Source organism: Ascaphus truei, unplaced genomic scaffold (genome assembly GCF_040206685.1).
Source record: "Ascaphus truei isolate aAscTru1 unplaced genomic scaffold, aAscTru1.hap1 HAP1_SCAFFOLD_990, whole genome shotgun sequence".
NCBI classification, from domain to species: domain Eukaryota; kingdom Metazoa; phylum Chordata; class Amphibia; order Anura; family Ascaphidae; genus Ascaphus; species Ascaphus truei.
In genome coordinates, this window is record NW_027457330.1 from 24,497 (window position 1) to 44,744 (window position 20,248).

At 62.1% G+C, this 20,248-nt stretch overlaps 1 protein-coding gene across 1 annotated transcript in view; it reads left to right on the top strand.

The window, feature by feature from the left end:
- The window catches only part of LOC142486784 (integrin alpha-L-like), a 92,209-nt gene that overhangs the window by 11,779 nt on the left and 60,182 nt on the right, over window positions 1-20,248 (top strand). Inside the window, exons 4-5 of the mRNA XM_075585238.1 lie at window positions 6,708-6,828; window positions 16,853-17,001. Coding sequence (XP_075441353.1) covers window positions 6,708-6,828; window positions 16,853-17,001 — 270 coding nt within the window. The remainder of the gene's footprint in view (window positions 1-6,707; window positions 6,829-16,852; window positions 17,002-20,248) is intronic.

Below are 20,248 nucleotides of genomic sequence, written 5' to 3' on the forward strand. Positions count from 1 at the left end.
GGGACATGTGCCGGTTGCTAGGGGGGTAGAGGCAGGGCGATAGTGTCGCATAGCAGGGTGCCGCCATCTTGCGCAGTAAGTGCCGGGAGTTGCGGCGGCCTTGGATGATTCGCGCATGCGATCACCCTGTCTTCGTGTGGGACGCTCCAGCGGGGTACCACCCCACGCGGAGGCGGACTCGTCGCGGATCCAGCGGGTCCCCTCTGTCTTCCAATCGGTGAGCCCGGGTGCTGGAGCACCCCGCAGGTACCTATATCTTTAAGTGCACCAACCAAACACACACCATCGGGGCAGCGCTGACCACATATAAGGGGTGGGGGTTGTATACTTGTGGACACCTGGGGTGGTTTGGTGCCGAGGGCCCCGTCTGGTACTGTGGACCCGGTGTGGGTTACATGGTGGTGGGACAGGCCCGCCGTGGGGAAGGGGTAACCAGTACCGTCGCTATGTTCATTGTTGCTGAATATCTCCATGTTCCTAAGTAAAGGTTATCGTTGTATTTTGTGTTATTATTGTGTGTTCCTGTGCGGGGGTATCCCATCTAGTTAGGATCCTGCGCAGGTGGAGGCGCTGCCACCTATCGAATCAGGAACACCCCAGGCTCCCAGAGGCGGAGGTTCAGGCCTCCGGTGAGCCACAGGTAAAGCCCCACATACACCGTAGACGCCTTATCTCTCAGAGGGTGGGGGAGAGTGCGCTACATATACCGGTGTGTAAGGCCTAAGTTTAATATCACCTGATAAAGAGAGTAATACTGCAGTATGCGCAGAGATTTGGGTATGTAGCCATGCTGTAAAATGGTCTGCAGTTATCTCTCCTGCTGGCAGTAAGGCCTGGTAGGTTACAGGGTTGCCAGCAGTAATCATGGAGGTTTGCCCTCACACCCTGGTGAGGTGCCCTATGTGTGGATGGGAGTGGCTACATGCTCTGAATCCACCGTTAGTGACATCAGAGATGTGCCTGCCCCCTGAGGGATATAAGGCACAGCACTGCTCAAAGTTAGTGTGTTGGAGTAAGGAGCAGGTCTGCGTTGAGACCTGGGGAAAAGAGGCCCACTAGTGCTGTAACTAGAGGCCCCATTCTATATCAATCAGCATCAAGCTGTCAACGCCATACTGTGTCCAGGGACCTGGCACAGGGGTGATCTCCCCGAGGGGAGAGGGGATCCCACTCCATTGGGAGGGTGTACCTTTGAAAGGATAGCACAGCAAGATGTGTGGCAAAGCTAATCACTGTAAGGGGCAGTTGGCCCGCACCGTAAGCCACAATAAAGACAACCTTGATCAAAGACATTCTCTTGTGTGAGTCTGGAGTTACTCTACAGAGGATGGCACCAAGAAGGAGTTCCTCATCAGAACCATCTCCCTGCGGACGCAGAGATCCTGATGAGGTGGAGGCGCTGCACTGGATATAGGTAGGACTCGCACACACTACCTCAGCTGCCTGTCTGGGTTGGCAATCCCCACACAACATCATGCGGGAGACTCAGGAGTCCTGTTGCCAACAGGTGCACCACCAGACACGACCATGTAATGGGGACTGGTTAGACCACAGGGGCCAATGTGAGATTGGGTGGGTCAGGCCAGGTCAGAAAATCCATTACAGGTAGTTGTTTGCAAGGTGTATACTTGTGATGTTTGCCATTAGAGTGAGTGGTGGTTGGTGTGCTGGTTTTCAGAGTTCTCCAACCTTCAGTAGATAGTGCCAGGCTTGTGTGTAATCCGGGGTGTATGATGGTATTAAGTGTAGGCCAGGAGGTAGGAGTTTGTAGTGGATAGAGGGAGTAATATTTTCATGTAGTCACAATAAAGGAGTTGAGATAACTAACAGGTTCATTATCACAGAACTAGATAACATTGTATGAAGCTGTTGTGAGCCACGTGAGTGTGTGCAGAGTAAGTAAGTGAGTGTGTGCAGAGTAAGTGAGTGTGTGCAGAGTAAGTAAGTGAGTGTGTGCAGAGTAAGTGAGTGTGTGCAGAGTAAGTAAGTGAGTGTGTGCAGAGTAAGTAAGTGAGTGTGTGCAGAGTAAGTGAGTGTGTGCAGAGTAAGTAAGTGAGTGTGTGCAGAGTAAGTAAGTGAGTGTGTGCAGAGTAAGTAAGTGAGTGTGTGCAGAGTAAACAGCACAGGTGTGCCTTTTTCTTGCCAAAATGTTTTGCTGCATTGCAATGTTAGGCCTCGTCCATGGTTGTTGCTTTCTGGCCCGCCCCCGGCCCGCCCCCGGCCAGTGACGCGCCCGCCCCCGGCCCGCCCCCTGATGGCGCGCAGGGAAAGCACCCGCAAGGCCAGGGAAAGCACCCGCTTTCCCTGAGCCTCAGCACGCCAGCGGTAAGCATGTCCGAGGTCTTAGGGTCTATTCAGGGTTTGCCGAGGGAGTTGGTTGAGGGGTAGGGGGCAGTTGTGTGCAGTCAGTGATGGGGGAGACTGGAGTAAAATAAGGTGTACAGGGCGGTTATAAGTGCAGGCTAACAAGCATGAGGTCACAGTGTGGTCGGATACGCTCACCGTTGGTTGCCTTGTGGAGTTTGCAGAAGATGCAGTCCCCAGTCACCTCGCGTCACACTGTATATTCACTTAAAGATGGTCACTTAAGATGCAGCACTCATAGGGCTCGTCCAGGGTGGCGCTGAGCGGGCGCGCACGCTCAGGTTAGACACGTTGCGACAATGCACATGTCCTGCGTTAGCGGGCGGGTGCGCCTGCTCGGCGCTCAGCCGCTTGCCGAGCGAGCACGTCACGTGAGCGGTTCACCCAATGAGGGCGAACCAGCTCCGTGACGTAGAGGCCGCGCCTCCACACGCGCGCGCACCTAGCCGGCCAGGAAAAGCACCGCCGAGCAGGGCGCAGCGCCAGCGCGCCTCTACCCACCCTGGGCGAGGCCGTAAGCTGCCAATGCCAACCCTGCCAATGCTTTCCCTTAACTGCTATTACATTTATACGTCCAACAGTCACAACAGGGGCGCGGGCGCTCGAGCGCCGGGACGTCAGACGCTCAGGTTGCTCGGGTGATTCCTGGCCAGCTAGTTGCGTGCATGGGGGTGGGGGGCGTGTCAGGGGGCGCGGGCGCTCGAGCGCCGGGACGTCAGACGCTCAGGTTGCCCAGGTGATTCCTGGCCAGCTAGTTGCGTGCGTGCGTGGGGGGGGGGGGGGCGTGTCAGGGGGCGCGGGCGCTGGAGCGCCGGGACGTCAGACGCTCAGGTTGCCCGGGTGATTCCTGGCCAGCTAGTTGCGTGGGGGGGGGGGGGCGTGTCAGGGGGCGCGGGGCGCTGGAGCGCCGGGACGTCAGACGCTCAGGTTGCCCGGGTGATTCCTGGCCAGCTAGTTGCGTGCATGGGGGTGGGGGGCGTGTCAGGGGGCGCGGGCGCTCGAGCGCCGGGACGTCAGACGCTCAGGTTGCCCGGGTGATTCCTGGCCAGCTAGTTGCGTGCGTGCGTGGGGGGGGGGGGGGCGTGTCAGGGGGCGCGGGCGCTCGAGCGCCGGGACGTCAGACGCTCAGGTTGCTCGGGTGATTCTTGGCCAGCTAGTTGCGTGCGTGCGGGGGGGGGGGGGGCGTGTCAGGGGGCGCGGGCGCTCGAGCGCCGGGACGTCAGACGCTCAGGTTGCCCGGGTGATTCCTGGCCAGCTAGTTGCGTGCGTGCGGGGGGGGGGGGGGGCGTGTCAGGGGGGCGCGGGCGCTGGAGCGCCGGGACGTCAGACGCTCAGGTTGCCCGGGTGATTCCTGGCCAGCTAGTTGCGTGGGGGTGGGGGGCGTGTCAGGGGGCGCGGGCGCTCGAGCGCCGGGACGTCAGACGCTCAGGTTGCCCGGGTGATTCCTGGCCAGCTAGTTGCGTGCGTGCGGGGGGGGGGGGGGGGCGTGTCAGGGGGCGCGGGCGCTGGAGCGCCGGGACGTCAGACGCTCAGGTTGCCCGGGTGATTCCTGGCCAGCTAGTTGCGTGGGGGTGGGGGGCGTGTCAGGGGGCGCGGGCGCTGGAGCGCCGGGACGTCAGACGCTCAGGTTGCCCGGGTGATTCCTGGCCAGCTAGTTGCGTGGGGGTGGGGGGCGTGTCAGGGGGCGCGGGCGCTGGAGCGCCGGGACGTCAGACGCTCAGGTTGCCCGGGTGATTCCTGGCCAGCTAGTTGCGTGGGGGTGGGGGGCGTGTCAGGGGGCGCGGGCGCTCGAGCGCCGGGACGTCAGACGCTCAGGTTGCCCGGGTGATTCCTGGCCAGCTAGTTGCGTGGGGGTGGGGGGCGTGTCAGGGGGCGCGGGCGCTCGAGCGCCGGGACGTCAGACGCTCAGGTTGCCCGGGTGATTCCTGGCCAGCTAGTTGCGTGCGTGGGGGGGCGTGTCAGGGGGGCGTGGCCATGATGTCACGGAGCTGGTTCGCCCTCAGTGGGTGAACCACACAAGTGAAGCGCCAGCGAGCGGCAGAATCAAATTTGTTTCTCTCTGCAAGCAGCTGAGCGCCACGCGCTCACGGGAACGCAAAGGCGCGCGCTCACGGGCACGCGAAGGCGCGCGCTCACGGGAACTCAAAGGCGCGCGCTCACGGGCACGCGAAGGCGCGCGCTCACGGGAACGCAAAGGCGCGCGCTCACGGGCACGCGAAGGCGCGCGCTCACGGGAACGCAAAGGCGCGTGCTCACGGGCACGCGAAGGCGCGCGCTCACGGGAACGCGAAGGCGCGCGCTCACGGGCACGCGAAGGCGCGCGCTCACGGGAACGCAAAGGCGCGCGCTCACGGGAACGCAAAGGCGCGCGCTCACGGGAACGCAAAGGCGCGCGCTCACGGGCACGCGAAGGCGCGCGCTCACGGGAACGCGAAGGCGCGCGCTCACGGGAACGCGAAGGCGCGCGCTCACGGGAACGCGAAGGCGCGCGCTCACGGGAACGCGAAGGCGCGCGCTCACGGGAACGCGAAGGCGCGCGCTCACGGGCACGCGAAGGCGCGCGCTCACGGGAACGCGAAGGCGCGCGCTCACGGGCACGCGAAGGCGCGCGCTCACGGGAACGCAAAGGCGCGCGCTCACGGGAACGCAAAGGCGCGCGCTCACGGGCACGCGAAGGCGCGCGCTCACGGGAACGCAAAGGCGCGCGCTCACGGGAACGCAAAGGCGCGCGCTCACGGGAACGCACAGACTCGCGCTCACGGGCACGCGAAGGCGCGCGCTCACGGGAACGCAAAGGCGCGCGCTCACGGGAACGCAAAGGACTCGTCTCTTGCAGGGCAGTCTCTCTGAACGCTCTCTGTCTCTTGCAGGGCAGTCTCTCTGAACGCTCTGTGTCCCTTGCAGGGCAGTCTCTCTGAACGCTCTCTGTCCCTTGCAGGGCAGTCTCTCTGAACGCTCACTCTGTCTCTCTGAACGCTCTCTCTGTATCTTGCAGGGCAGTCTCTCTGAACACTCTCTGTCTCTTGCAGGGTAGTCTCTCTGAACGCTCGCTCTGTCTCTCTCTGAACGCTCTTTCTGTCTCTTGCTGGGCAGTCTCTGAACGCTCTCTGTCTCTTGCAGGGCAATCTCTCTGAACGCTCTCTGTCTCTTGCAGGGTTGTCTCTCTGAATGCTCTCTGTCTCTTGCAGGGTTGTCTCTCTGAATGCTCTCTGTCCCTTGCAGGACAGTCTCTCTGAACGCTCTCTGTCCCTTGCAGGGCAGTCTCTCTGAACACTCTCTGTCTCTTGCAGGGTTGTCTCTCTGAACGCTCGCTCTGTCTCTCTGTGAACGCTCTCTCTGTCTCTTGCAGGGCAGTCTCTCTGAACGCTCTTTGTCTCTTGCAGGGCAGTCTCTCTGAACGCTCTTTGTCTCTTGCAGGGCAGTCTCTCTGAACGCTCCCTGTCTCTTGCAGGGCAGTCTCTCTGAGCGCTCTCTCTCTGTCTCTTGCAGGACAGTCTCTCTGAGCGCTCTCTCTCTCTGTCTCTTGCAGGACAGTCTCTCTGAGCGCTCTCTGTCTCTTGCAGGGCAGTCTCTCTGAACGCTCTCTCTGTCTCTTGCAGGACAGTCTCTGAACGCTCTTTCTGTCTCTTGCAGGGCAGTCTCTCTGAACGCTCTCTCTGTCTCTTGCAGGGCAGTCTCTCTGAATGCTCTCTGTCTCTTGCAGGACAGTCTCTATGAGCGCTCTCTCTCTGTCTCTTTCAGGGCAGTCTCTCTGAGCGCTCTCTCTCTCTCTCTTGCAGGGCAGTCTCTCTGAACGCTCTCTCTCTCTCTGTCTCTTGCAGGGCAGTCTCTCTGAGCGCTCTCTCTCTCTGTCTCTTGCAGGGCAGTCTCTCTGAGCGCTCTCTCTCTCTTGCAGGGCAGTTTCTCTGAACGCTCTCTCTCTCTCTGTCTCTTGCAGGGCAGTCTCTCTGAGAGCGCTCTCTCTCTCTGTCTCTTGCAGTACAGTCTCTCTGAGAGCGCTCTCTCTCTCTCTGTCTCTTGCAGGGCAGTCTCTCTGAGCGCTCTCTCTCTCTGTCTCTTGCAGGGCAGTCTCTCTGAGCGCTCTCTCTCTCTCTGTCTCTTGCAGCGCAGTCTCTCTGAGCGCTCTCTCTGTCTGTCTCTTGCAGGGCAGTCTCTCTGAGCGCTCTCTCTCTCTGTCTCTTGCAGCGCAGTCTCTCTGAGCGCTCTCTCTCTCTCTCTCTTGCAGGGCAGTCTCTCTGAGCGCTCTCTCTCTCTGTCTCTTGCAGCGCAGTCTCTCTGAGCGCTCTCTCTCTCTGTCTCTTGCAGCGCAGTCTCTCTGAGCGCTCTCTCTCTCTCTCTTGCAGGGCAGTCTCGTGCTCGGAGACCCCGGGATATATGAGTGGTCGGGGGGGATTCTGAATGTCTCGCAGAACGAGACGCTGATGAACATGTCACGGAGCGACAACGAGACATACGGGTATCTGGGTGAGAGACTGCGAGAGACGGCTCCCTGACGCGCGGCGAGAGAGAGACGGCTCCCTGACGCGCGGCGAGAGAGAGACGGCTCCCTGACGCGCGGCGAGAGAGACGGCTCCCTGACGCCCGGCGAGAGAGACGGCTCCCTGACGCGCGGCGAGAGAGACGGCTCCCTGACGCCCGGAGAGAGAGACGGCTCCCTGACGCCCGGAGAGAGAGACGGCTCCCTGACGCCCGGAGAGAGAGACGGCTCCCTGACGCGCGGCGAGAGAGACGGCTCTCTGACGCCCGGAGAGAGAGACGGCTCCCTGACGCACAGAGAGAGAGACGGCTCCCTGACGCACAGAGAGAGAGACGGCTCCCTGACGCACAGAGAGAGAGACGGCTCCCTGACGCACAGAGAGAGACGGCTCCCTGACACACAGAGAGAGAGACGGCTCCCTGACGCACAGAGAGAGAGACGGCTCCCTGACGCACAGAGAGAGACGGCTCCCTGACGCACAGAGAGAGAGACGGCTCCCTGACGCACAGAGAGAGAGACGGCTCCCTGACGCACAGAGAGAGAGACGGCTCCCTGACGCACAGAGAGAGAGACGGCTCCCTGACGCACAGAGAGAGAGAGACGGCTCCCTGACACACAGAGAGAGAGACGGCTCCCTGACACACAGAGAGAGAGACGGCTCCCTGACGCACAGAGAGAGAGACGGCTCCCTGACGCACAGAGAGAGAGACGGCTCCCTGACACACAGAGAGAGAGACGGCTCCCTGACGCACAGAGAGAGAGACGGCTCCCTGACGCACAGAGAGAGAGACGGCTCCCTGACGCACAGAGAGAGAGACGGCTCCCTGACGCCCGGAGAGAGAGACGGCTCCCTGACACACAGAGAGAGAGACGGCTCCCTGACGCACAGAGAGAGAGACGGCTCCCTGACGCACAGAGAGAGAGAGACGGCTCCCTGACGCACTGAGAGAGAGACGGCTCCCTGACGCACAGAGAGAGAGACGGCTCCCTGACGCACAGAGAGAGAGACGGCTCCCTGACGCACAGAGAGAGAGACGGCTCCCTGACGCACTGAGAGAGAGACGGCTCCCTGACACACAGAGAGAGAGACGGCTCCCTGACACACAGAGAGAGAGACGGCTCCCTGACGCACAGAGAGAGAGACGGCTCCCTGACGCACAGAGAGAGAGACGGCTCCCTGACGCACAGAGAGAGAGACGGCTCCCTGACGCACAGAGAGAGAGACGGCTCCCTGACACACAGAGAGAGAGACGGCTCCCTGACGCACAGAGAGAGAGACGGCTCCCTGACGCACAGAGAGAGAGAGACGGCTCCCTGACACACTGAGAGAGAGACGGCTCCCTGACGCACAGAGAGAGAGACGGCTCCCTGACGCACAGAGAGAGAGACGGCTCCCTGACGCACAGAGAGAGAGAGACGGCTCCCTGACGCACAGAGAGAGAGACGGCTCCCTGACGCACAGAGAGAGAGACGGCTCCCTGACGCCCGGAGAGAGAGACGGCTCCCTGACGCACAGAGAGAGAGACGGCTCCCTGACGCACAGAGAGAGAGACGGCTCCCTGACGCACAGAGAGAGAGACGGCTCCCTGACGCACAGAGAGAGAGACGGCTCCCTGACGCACAGAGAGAGAGACGGCTCCCTGACACACAGAGAGAGAGACGGCTCCCTGACGCACGGCGAGAGAGACGGCTCCCTGACGCACAGAGAGAGAGACGGCTCCCTGACGCACAGAGAGAGAGACGGCTCCCTGACGCACAGAGAGAGAGACGGCTCCCTGACGCACAGAGAGAGAGACGGCTCCCTGACGCACAGAGAGAGAGACGGCTCCCTGACGCGCGGCGAGAGAGACGGCTCCCTGACACACAGAGAGAGACGGCTCCCTGACGCACAGAGAGAGAGACGGCTCCCTGACGCACAGAGAGAGAGACGGCTCCCTGACGCACAGAGAGAGAGACGGCTCCCTGACACACAGAGAGAGAGAGACGGCTCCCTGACACACAGAGAGAGAGACGGCTCCCTGACGCCCGGAGAGAGAGACGGCTCCCTGACGCACAGAGAGAGAGACGGCTCCCTGACGCACAGAGAGAGAGACGGCTCCCTGACGCCCGGAGAGAGAGACGGCTCCCTGACACACAGAGAGAGAGACGGCTCCCTGACGCACAGAGAGAGAGACGGCTCCCTGACACACAGAGAGAGAGACGGCTCCCTGACGCACAGAGAGAGAGACGGCTCCCTGACGCACAGAGAGAGAGACGGCTCCCTGACACACAGAGAGAGAGACGGCTCCCTGACACACAGAGAGAGAGACGGCTCCCTGACGCACAGAGAGAGAGACGGCTCCCTGACACACAGAGAGAGAGACGGCTCCCTGACGCACAGAGAGAGAGACGGCTCCCTGACGCACAGAGAGAGAGACGGCTCCCTGACACACACAGAGAGAGAGACGGCTCCCTGACGCCCGGAGAGAGAGACGGCTCCCTGACACACAGAGAGAGAGACGGCTCCCTGACGCACAGAGAGAGAGACGGCTCCCTGACGCACAGAGAGAGACGGCTCCCTGACGCACAGAGAGAGAGACGGCTCCCTGACGCACAGAGAGAGAGACGGCTCCCTGACACACAGAGAGAGAGACGGCTCCCTGACGCACAGAGAGAGAGACGGCTCCCTGACGCACTGAGAGAGAGACGGCTCCCTGACACACACAGAGAGAGACTGCTCCCTGACGCACAGAGAGAGAGACGGCTCCCTGACACACAGAGAGAGACGGCTCCCTGACACACAGAGAGAGAGACGGCTCCCTGACGCACAGAGAGAGAGACGGCTCCCTGACGCACAGAGAGAGACGGCTCCCTGACGCACAGAGAGAGAGACGGCTCCCTGACGCACAGAGAGAGAGACGGCTCCCTGACGCACAGAGAGAGAGACGGCTCCCTGACGCACAGAGAGAGAGACGGCTCCCTGACGCACAGAGAGAGAGACGGCTCCCTGACGCACAGAGAGAGAGACGGCTCCCTGACGCACAGAGAGAGAGACGGCTCCCTGACGCACAGAGAGAGAGACGGCTCCCTGACGCACAGAGAGAGAGACGGCTCCCTGACGCACAGAGAGAGAGACGGCTCCCTGACGCACAGAGAGAGAGACGGCTCCCTGACACACAGAGAGAGAGACGGCTCCCTGACGCACAGAGAGAGAGACGGCTCCCTGACGCACAGAGAGAGAGACGGCTCCCTGACGCACAGAGAGAGAGACGGCTCCCTGACGCACAGAGAGAGAGACGGCTCCCTGACGCACAGAGAGAGAGACGGCTCCCTGACGCACTGAGAGAGAGACGGCTCCCTGACGCACAGAGAGAGACGGCTCCCTGACGCACAGAGAGAGAGACGGCTCCCTGACGCACAGAGAGAGAGACGGCTCCCTGACACACAGAGAGAGACGGCTCCCTGACACACAGAGAGAGAGACGGCTCCCTGACGCACAGAGAGAGAGACGGCTCCCTGACGCACAGAGAGAGAGACGGCTCCCTGACGCACAGAGAGAGAGACGGCTCCCTGACGCACAGAGAGAGAGACGGCTCCCTGACGCACAGAGAGAGAGACGGCTCCCTGACGCACAGAGAGAGAGACGGCTCCCTGACACACAGAGAGAGACGGCTCCCTGACGCACAGAGAGAGAGACGGCTCCCTGACGCACAGAGAGAGAGACGGCTCCCTGACGCACAGAGAGAGAGACGGCTCCCTGACGCACAGAGAGAGAGACGGCTCCCTGACGCACAGAGAGAGAGACGGCTCCCTGACGCACAGAGAGAGAGACGGCTCCCTGACGCACAGAGAGAGAGACGGCTCCCTGACACACTGAGAGAGAGACGGCTCCCTGACGCACAGAGAGAGAGACGGCTCCCTGACGCACAGAGAGAGAGACGGCTCCCTGACGCACAGAGAGAGAGACGGCTCCCTGACGCACAGAGAGAGAGACGGCTCCCTGACGCACAGAGAGAGAGACGGCTCCCTGACACACAGAGAGAGAGACGGCTCCCTGACACACAGAGAGAGAGACGGCTCCCTGACGCACAGAGAGAGAGACGGCTCCCTGACGCACAGAGAGAGAGACGGCTCCCTGACGCCCAGAGAGAGAGACGGCTCCCTGACGCACAGAGAGAGAGACGGCTCCCTGACGCACAGAGAGAGAGATGGCTCCCTGACGCACAGAGAGAGAGACGGCTCCCTGACGCACAGAGAGAGAGACGGCTCCCTGACGCACAGAGAGAGAGACGGCTCCCTGACACACAGAGAGAGAGACGGCTCCCTGACGCACAGAGAGAGACGGCTCCCTGACACAGAGAGAGAGAGACGGCTCCCTGACGCACTGAGAGAGAGACGGCTCCCTGACGCGCGGAGAGAGAGACGGCTCCCTGACGCACAGAGAGAGAGACGGCTCCCTGACACACAGAGAGAGACGGCTCCCTGACGCACAGAGAGAGAGACGGCTCCCTGACACACAGAGAGAGAGACGGCTCCCTGACGCACAGAGAGAGAGACGGCTCCCTGACGCACAGAGAGAGAGACGGCTCCCTGACGCACAGAGAGAGAGACGGCTCCCTGACACACAGAGAGAGAGACGGCTCCCTGACACACAGAGAGAGAGACGGCTCCCTGACACACAGAGAGAGAGACGGCTCCCTGACACACAGAGAGAGAGACGGCTCCCTGACACACAGAGAGAGAGACGGCTCCCTGACACACAGAGAGAGAGACGGCTCCCTGACACACAGAGAGAGAGACGGCTCCCTGACACACAGAGAGAGAGACGGCTCCCTGACGCACAGAGAGAGAGACGGCTCCCTGACGCACAGAGAGAGAGACGGCTCCCTGACGCACTGAGAGAGAGACGGCTCCCTGACGCACAGAGAGAGAGACGGCTCCCTGACGCACAGAGAGAGAGACGGCTCCCTGACGCCCGGAGAGAGAGACGGCTCCCTGACACACAGAGAGAGACTGCTCCCTGACACACAGAGAGAGAGACGGCTCCCTGACGCACAGAGAGAGAGACGGCTCCCTGACGCACAGAGAGAGAGACGGCTCCCTGACGCACAGAGAGAGAGACGGCTCCCTGACACACAGAGAGAGAGACGGCTCCCTGACACACAGAGAGAGAGACGGCTCCCTGACACACAGAGAGAGAGACGGCTCCCTGACACACAGAGAGAGAGACGGCTCCCTGACGCGCGGAGAGAGAGACGGCTCCCTGACACACAGAGAGAGAGACGGCTCCCTGACACACAGAGAGAGAGACGGCTCCCTGACACACAGAGAGAGAGACGGCTCCCTGACGCACTGAGAGAGAGACGGCTCCCTGACACACAGAGAGAGAGACGGCTCCCTGACGCGCGGCGAGAGAGACGGCTCCCTGACGCACAGAGAGAGACGGCTCCCTGACGCACAGAGAGAGAGACGGCTCCCTGACACACAGAGAGAGAGACGGCTCCCTGACGCACAGAGAGAGAGACGGCTCCCTGACACACAGAGAGAGAGACGGCTCCCTGACGCACAGAGAGAGACGGCTCCCTGACGCCCGGCGAGAGAGACGGCTCCCTGACGCACAGAGAGAGAGACGGCTCCCTGACGCACAGAGAGAGAGACGGCTCCCTGACACACAGAGAGAGAGACGGCTCCCTGACACACAGAGAGAGAGACGGCTCCCTGACGCACAGAGAGAGAGACGGCTCCCTGACACACAGAGAGAGAGACGGCTCCCTGACACACAGAGAGAGACGGCTCCCTGACGCACAGAGAGAGACGGCTCCCTGACGCACAGAGAGAGAGACGGCTCCCTGACGCACAGAGAGAGAGACGGCTCCCTGACACACAGAGAGAGAGACGGCTCCCTGACGCACAGAGAGAGAGACGGCTCCCTGACGCACAGAGAGAGAGACGGCTCCCTGACGCACAGAGAGAGAGACGGCTCCCTGACGCACAGAGAGAGAGACGGCTCCCTGACACACAGAGAGAGAGACGGCTCCCTGACACACAGAGAGAGACGGCTCCCTGACGCCCGGAGAGAGAGACGGCTCCCTGACGCACAGAGAGAGAGACGGCTCCCTGACGCACAGAGAGAGAGACGGCTCCCTGACGCACAGAGAGAGAGACGGCTCCCTGACGCACAGAGAGAGAGACGGCTCCCTGACGCACAGAGAGAGAGACGGCTCCCTGACGCACAGAGAGAGAGACGGCTCCCTGACGCACAGAGAGAGAGAGACGGCTCCCTGACGCACTGAGAGAGAGACGGCTCCCTGACACACAGAGAGAGAGACGGCTCCCTGACGCACAGAGAGAGAGACGGCTCCCTGACGCACAGAGAGAGAGACGGCTCCCTGACACACAGAGAGAGAGACGGCTCCCTGACGCACAGAGAGAGAGACGGCTCCCTGACGCACAGAGAGAGAGACGGCTCCCTGACGCACAGAGAGAGAGAGACGGCTCCCTGACGCACTGAGAGAGAGACGGCTCCCTGACGCACAGAGAGAGAGACGGCTCCCTGACGCACTGAGAGAGAGACGGCTCCCTGACGCACAGAGAGAGAGACGGCTCCCTGACGCACAGAGAGAGAGACGGCTCCCTGACGCACAGAGAGAGAGACGGCTCCCTGACGCACAGAGAGAGAGACGGCTCCCTGACGCACAGAGAGAGAGACGGCTCCCTGACGCCCGGAGAGAGACGGCTCCCTGACACACAGAGAGAGAGACGGCTCCCTGACACACAGAGAGAGAGACGGCTCCCTGACGCACAGAGAGAGAGACGGCTCCCTGACGCACAGAGAGAGAGACGGCTCCCTGACGCACAGAGAGAGACGGCTCCCTGACGCACTGAGAGAGAGACGGCTCCCTGATGCACAGAGAGAGAGACGGCTCCCTGACGCACTGAGAGAGAGACGGCTCCCTGACGCACTGAGAGAGACGGCTCCCTGACGCACAGAGAGAGAGACGGCTCCCTGACGCACAGAGAGAGAGACGGCTCCCTGACGCACAGAGAGAGAGACGGCTCCCTGACGCACAGAGAGAGAGACGGCTCCCTGACGCACAGAGAGAGAGACGGCTCCCTGACGCACAGAGAGAGAGACGGCTCCCTGACGCACAGAGAGAGAGACGGCTCCCTGACGCACAGAGAGAGAGACGGCTCCCTGACGCACAGAGAGAGAGACGGCTCCCTAACACACAGAGAGAGAGACGGCTCCCTGACACACAGAGAGAGAGACGGCTCCCTGACGCACAGAGAGAGAGACGGCTCCCTGACGCACAGAGAGAGAGACGGCTCCCTGACGCACAGAGAGAGAGACGGCTCCCTGACGCACAGAGAGAGAGACGGCTCCCTGACGCACAGAGAGAGAGACGGCTCCCTGACGCACAGAGAGAGAGACGGCTCCCTGACGCACAGAGAGAGAGACGGCTCCCTGACGCACAGAGAGAGAGACGGCTCCCTGACACACAGAGAGAGAGACGGCTCCCTGACACACAGAGAGAGAGACGGCTCCCTGACACACAGAGAGAGAGACGGCTCCCTGACGCACAGAGAGAGAGACGGCTCCCTGACACACAGAGAGAGAGACGGCTCCCTGACACACAGAGAGAGACTGCTCCCTGACACACAGAGAGAGAGACGGCTCCCTGACACACAGAGAGAGAGACGGCTCCCTGACGCCCGGAGAGAGAGACGGCTCCCTGACACACAGAGAGAGAGACGGCTCCCTGACGCACAGAGAGAGAGACGGCTCCCTGACGCACAGAGAGAGAGACGGCTCCCTGACGCACAGAGAGAGAGACGGCTCCCTGACACACAGAGAGAGAGACGGCTCCCTGACGCACAGAGAGAGAGACGGCTCCCTGATGCCCGGAGAGAGAGACGGCTCCCTGACGCCCGGAGAGAGAGACGGCTCCCTGACGCCCGGAGAGAGAGACGGCTCCCTGACACACAGAGAGAGACGGCTCCCTGACGCACAGAGAGAGAGACGGCTCCCTGACGCCCGGAGAGAGAGACGGCTCCCTGACGCCCGGAGAGAGAGACGGCTCCCTGACGCCCGGAGAGAGAGACGGCTCCCTGACACACAGAGAGAGAGACGGCTCCCTGACACACAGAGAGAGAGACGGCTCCCTGACGCACAGAGAGAGAGACGGCTCCCTGACGCACAGAGAGAGAGACGGCTCCCTGACGCACAGAGAGAGAGACGGCTCCCTGACGCACAGAGAGAGAGACGGCTCCCTGACGCACAGAGAGAGAGACGGCTCCCTGACGCACAGAGAGAGAGACTGCTCCCTGACGCGCGGAGAGAGAGACGGCTCCCTGACACACAGAGAGAGACGGCTCCCTGACGCACAGAGAGAGAGACGGCTCCCTGACGCCCGGAGAGAGAGACGGCTCCCTGACACACAGAGAGAGAGACGGCTCCCTGACGCACAGAGAGAGAGACGGCTCCCTGACGCACAGAGAGAGAGACGGCTCCCTGACACACTGAGAGAGAGACGGCTCCCTGACACACAGAGAGAGAGACGGCTCCCTGACGCACAGAGAGAGAGACGGCTCCCTGACGCACAGAGAGAGAGACGGCTCCCTGACGCACAGAGAGAGACGGCTCCCTGACGCACAGAGAGAGAGACGGCTCCCTGACGCACAGAGAGAGAGACGGCTCCCTGACGCACAGAGAGAGAGACGGCTCCCTGACGCACAGAGAGAGAGACGGCTCCCTGACGCACTGAGAGAGAGACGGCTCCCTGACGCACAGAGAGAGAGACGGCTCCCTGACGCACAGAGAGAGAGACGGCTCCCTGACGCACTGAGAGAGAGACGGCTCCCTGACGCACAGAGAGAGAGACGGCTCCCTGACGCACAGAGAGAGAGACGGCTCCCTGACGCACTGAGAGAGAGACGGCTCCCTGACGCACAGAGAGAGAGACGGCTCCCTGACGCAAAGAGAGAGACGGCTCCCTGACGCACAGAGAGAGAGACGGCTCCCTGACACACAGAGAGAGAGACGGCTCCCTGACACACAGAGAGAGAGACGGCTCCCTGACGCACAGAGAGAGAGACGGCTCCCTGACGCACTGAGAGAGAGACGGCTCCCTGACGCACAGAGAGAGACGGCTCCCTGACGCACAGAGAGAGAGACGGCTCCCTGACGCACAGAGAGAGACGGCTCCCTGACGCACAGAGAGAGAGACGGCTCCCTGACGCACAGAGAGAGACGGCTCCCTGACGCACAGAGAGAGAGACGGCTCCCTGACGCACAGAGAGAGAGACGGCTCCCTGACACACAGAGAGAGAGACGGCTCCCTGACACACAGAGAGAGAGACGGCTCCCTGACGCACAGAGAGAGAGACGGCTCCCTGACACACAGAGAGAGAGACGGCTCCCTGACGCACAGAGAGAGAGACGGCTCCCTGACGCGCGGAGAGAGACGGCTCCCTGACACACAGAGAGAGAGACGGCTCCCTGACGCACAGAGAGAGAGACGGCTCCCTGACGCACAGAGAGAGAGACGGCTCCCTGACGCACAGAGAGAGAGACGGCTCCCTGACACACAGAGAGAGAGACGGCTCCCTGACGCACAGAGAGAGAGACGGCTCCCTGACGCACAGAGAGAGAGACGGCTCCCTGACGCACAGAGAGAGAGACGGCTCCCTGACGCACAGAGAGAGAGACGGCTCCCTGACACACTGAGAGAGAGACGGCTCCCTGACACACTGAGAGAGAGACGGCTCCCTGACGCACTGAGAGAGAGACGGCTCCCTGACGCGCGGAGAGAGAGACGGCTCCCTGACGCGCGGCGAGAGACGGCTCCCTGACGCACAGAGAGAGAGACGGCTCCCTGACGCGCGGCGAGAGACGGCTCCCTGACGCACAGAGAGAGAGACGGCTCCCTGACGCGCGGCGAGAGACGGCTCCCTGGCGCACAGCTCCGGAGGGTCTGAGACAGCCCCTGAATAGAGACGTTGTGAGAGCGCTGTGTGACTGTCTCACTGCAGGTTACTCCGTGAGACTGCTCCGGACGCAGGAGGGACTGTTCTGTGTGGCCGGGGCCCCGAGATACGATTACCGTGGTCAGGTGACCTTACTACGAGAGCGCACGGACGGGAGTGGGTGGGAAGAGATACAGAGACTGCAGGGAGAACAGGTAAGAAAAAAAGAGACTGCAATATATGTGCTGTGCTCGCAAGGCACTCTCTCCATGCGTGCTCTCCCTGTGCCTGAGCTCTCTCCTTGCGCTCTCTCAGTCTCCCTGCGCTCTCTCACTCTCTCCCAGCGCTCTCTTTCTCCCTGTGCTCTCTCAGTCTCCCTGCGCTCTCTCAGTCTCCCTGCGCTCTCATTCTCTCCCTGCGCTCTTTCAGTCTCCCTGCGCTCTCTCACTCTCTCCCTGCGCTCTCTCAGTCTCCCTGCGCTCTCTCACTCTCTCCCTGCGCTCTCTCAGTCTCCCTGCGCTCTCATGCTCTCTCCCTGCGCTCTCTGTCTCCCTGCGCTCTCTCACCCTCTCCCTGCGTGCTCTCACTCTCTCCCTGCGCTCTCATGCTCTACCTGCGCCTCCTCTCCCTGCGCTCTCTCACTCTCTCCCTGCGCTCTCTCACTCTCGCTGCGCTCTCTCACTCTCGCTGCGCTCTCACTCTCTCCCTGCGCTCTCTCACTCTCTCCCTGCGCTCTCATGCTCTACCTGCGCCTCCTCTCGCTGCGTGCTCTCTCTCTCTCGCTGCGCTCTCACTCTCTCGCTGCGTGCTCTCACTCTCTCGCTGCGTGCTCTCACTCTCTCCCTGCGCTCTCTCACTCTCTCCCTGCGCCCTCTGTCTCCCTGCGCTCTCTCAGTCTCCCTGCGCTCTCTCAGTCTCCCTGCGCTCTCTCAGTCTCCCTGCGCTCTCACTCTCTCCCTGCGCTCTCTCAGTATCCCTGCGCTCTCTCACTCTCTCCCTGCGCTCTCTCAGTCTCCCTGCGCTCTCTCACTCTCTCCCTGCGCTCTCTCAGTCTCCCTGCGCTCTCATGCTCTCTCCCTGCGCTCTCTGTCTCCCTGCGCTCTCTCACCCTCTCCCTGCGTGCTCTCACTCTCTCCCTGCGCTCTCATGCTCTCTCCCTGCGCTCTCTGTCTCCCTGCGCTCTCTCACTCTCTCCCTGCGCTCTCATGCTCTACCTGCGCCTCCTCTCCCTCCTCTCCCTGCGCTCTCTCACTCTCTCCCTGCGCTCTCTCACTCTCTCCCTGCGCTCTCTCACTCTCTCCCTGCGCTCTCTCACTCTCTCCCTGCGCTCTCTCACTCTCTCCCTGCGCTCTCTCACTCTCTCCCTGCGCTCTCATGCTCTACCTGCGCCTCCTCTCGCTGCGTGCTCTCTCTCTCTCGCTGCGCTCTCACTCTCTCGCTGCGTGCTCTCACTCTCTCGCTGCGTGCTCTCACTCTCTCGCTGCGCTCTCACTCTCTCCCTGCGCTCTCTCACTCTCCCTGCGCTCTCACTCTCTCCCTGCGCTCTCTCACTCTCCCTGCGCTCTCTCACTCTCTCCCTGCGCTCTCATGCTCTACCTGCGCCTCCTCTCGCTGCGTGCTCTCTCTCTCTCGCTGCGCTCTCACTCTCTCGCTGCGTGCTCTCACTCTCTCGCTGCGTGCTCTCACTCTCTCGCTGCGCTCTCACTCTCTCCCTGCGCTCTCACTCTCTCCCTGCGCTCTCTCACTCTCCCTGCGCTCTCTCACTCTCCCTGCGCTCTCTCACTCTCCCTGCGCTCTCACTCTCTCCCTGCGCTCTCTCACTCTCCCTGCGCTCTCACTCTCTCCCTGCGCTCTCACTTTCCCTGCGCTCTCACTCTCTCCCTGCGCTCTCTCACTCTCTCCCTGCGCTCTCTCACTCTCTCCCTGCGCTCTCTCACTCTCTCCCTGCGCTCTCTCACTCTCCCCCTGCGCTCTCTCACTCTCTCCCTGCGCTCTCATGCTCTACCTGCGCCTCCTCTCACTGCGTGCTCTCACTCTCTCCCTGCGCTCTCTCTCCCTGCACTCTCACTCTCTCCCTGCGCTCTCTCACTCTCCCCCTGCGCTCTCTCACTCTCCCCCTGCGCTCTCTCACTGCGCTCTCATGCTCTACCTGCGCCTCCTCTCCCTGCGCTCTCTCTCTCTCGCTGCGCGCTCTCTCACTCTCCCTGCGCTCTCATGCTCTACCTGCGCCTCCTCTCGCTGCGTGCTCTCACTCTCTCCCTGCGCTCTCACTCTCTCCCTGGGCGCTCTCACTCTCCCCCTGCGCTCTCTCACTCTCTCCCTGCGCTCTCATGCTCTACCTGCGCCTCCTCTCCCTGTGCTCTCTCTCTCTCGCTGCGCGCTCTCACTCTCTCCCTGCGCTCTCTCACTCTCTCCCTGCGCTCTCACTCTCTCCCTGCGCTCTCTCACTCTCCCCCTGCGCTCTCTCACTTTCTCCCTGTGCTCTCATGCTCTACCTGCGCCTCCTCTCACTGCGTGCTCTCACTCTCTCTCTGCGCTCTCACTCTCCCCCTGCGCTCTCTCACTTTCTCCCTGTGCTCTCATGCTCTACCTGCGCTCTCTCACTCTCCCTGCGCTCTCTCACTCTCTCCCTGCGCTCTCATGCTCTACCTGCGCCTCCTCTCGCTGCGTGCTCTCACTCTCTCCCTGCGCTCTCACTCTCTCCCTGCGCTCTCTCACTCTCTCCCTGCGCTCTCTTGCTCTACCTGCGCCTCCTCTCGCTGCGTGCTCTCACTCTCTCCCTGCGCTCTCTCTCTCTCTCGCTGCGCGCTCTCACTCTCTCCCTGCGCTCTCACTCTCTCCCTGCGCTCTCTCACTCTCCCTGCGCTCTCATGCTCTACCTGCGCCTCCTCTCGCTACGTGCTCTCACTCTCTCCCTGCGCTCTCTCACTCTCTCCCTGCGCTCTCATGCTCTCTCCCTGCGCTCTCTGTCTCCCTGCGCTCTCCCACCCTCTCCCTGCGTGCTCTCACTCTCTCCTTGCGCTCTCATGCTCTCTCCCTGCGCTCTCTGTCTCCCTGCGCTCTCTCACTCTCTCCCTGCGCTCTCATGCTCTACCTGCGCCTCCTCTCCCTGCGCTCTCTCACTCTCTCCCTGCGCTCTCTCACTCTCTCCCTGCGCTCTCTCACTCTCTCCCTGCGCTCTCTCACTCTCTCCCTGCGCTCTCTCACTCTCTCCCTGCGCTCTCTCACTCTCCCCCTGCGCTCTCTCACTCTCTCCCTGCGCTCTCTCACTCTCTCCCTGCGCTCTCTCACTCTCTCCCTGCGCTCTCATGCTCTACCTGCGCCTCCTCTCACTGCGTGCTTTCACTCTCTCCCTGCGCTCTCTCTCCCTGCGCTCTCTCACTCTCCCCCTGCGCTCTCTCACTCTCCCCCTGCGCTCTCTCACTGCGCTCTCATGCTCTACCTGCGCCTCCTCTCGCTGCG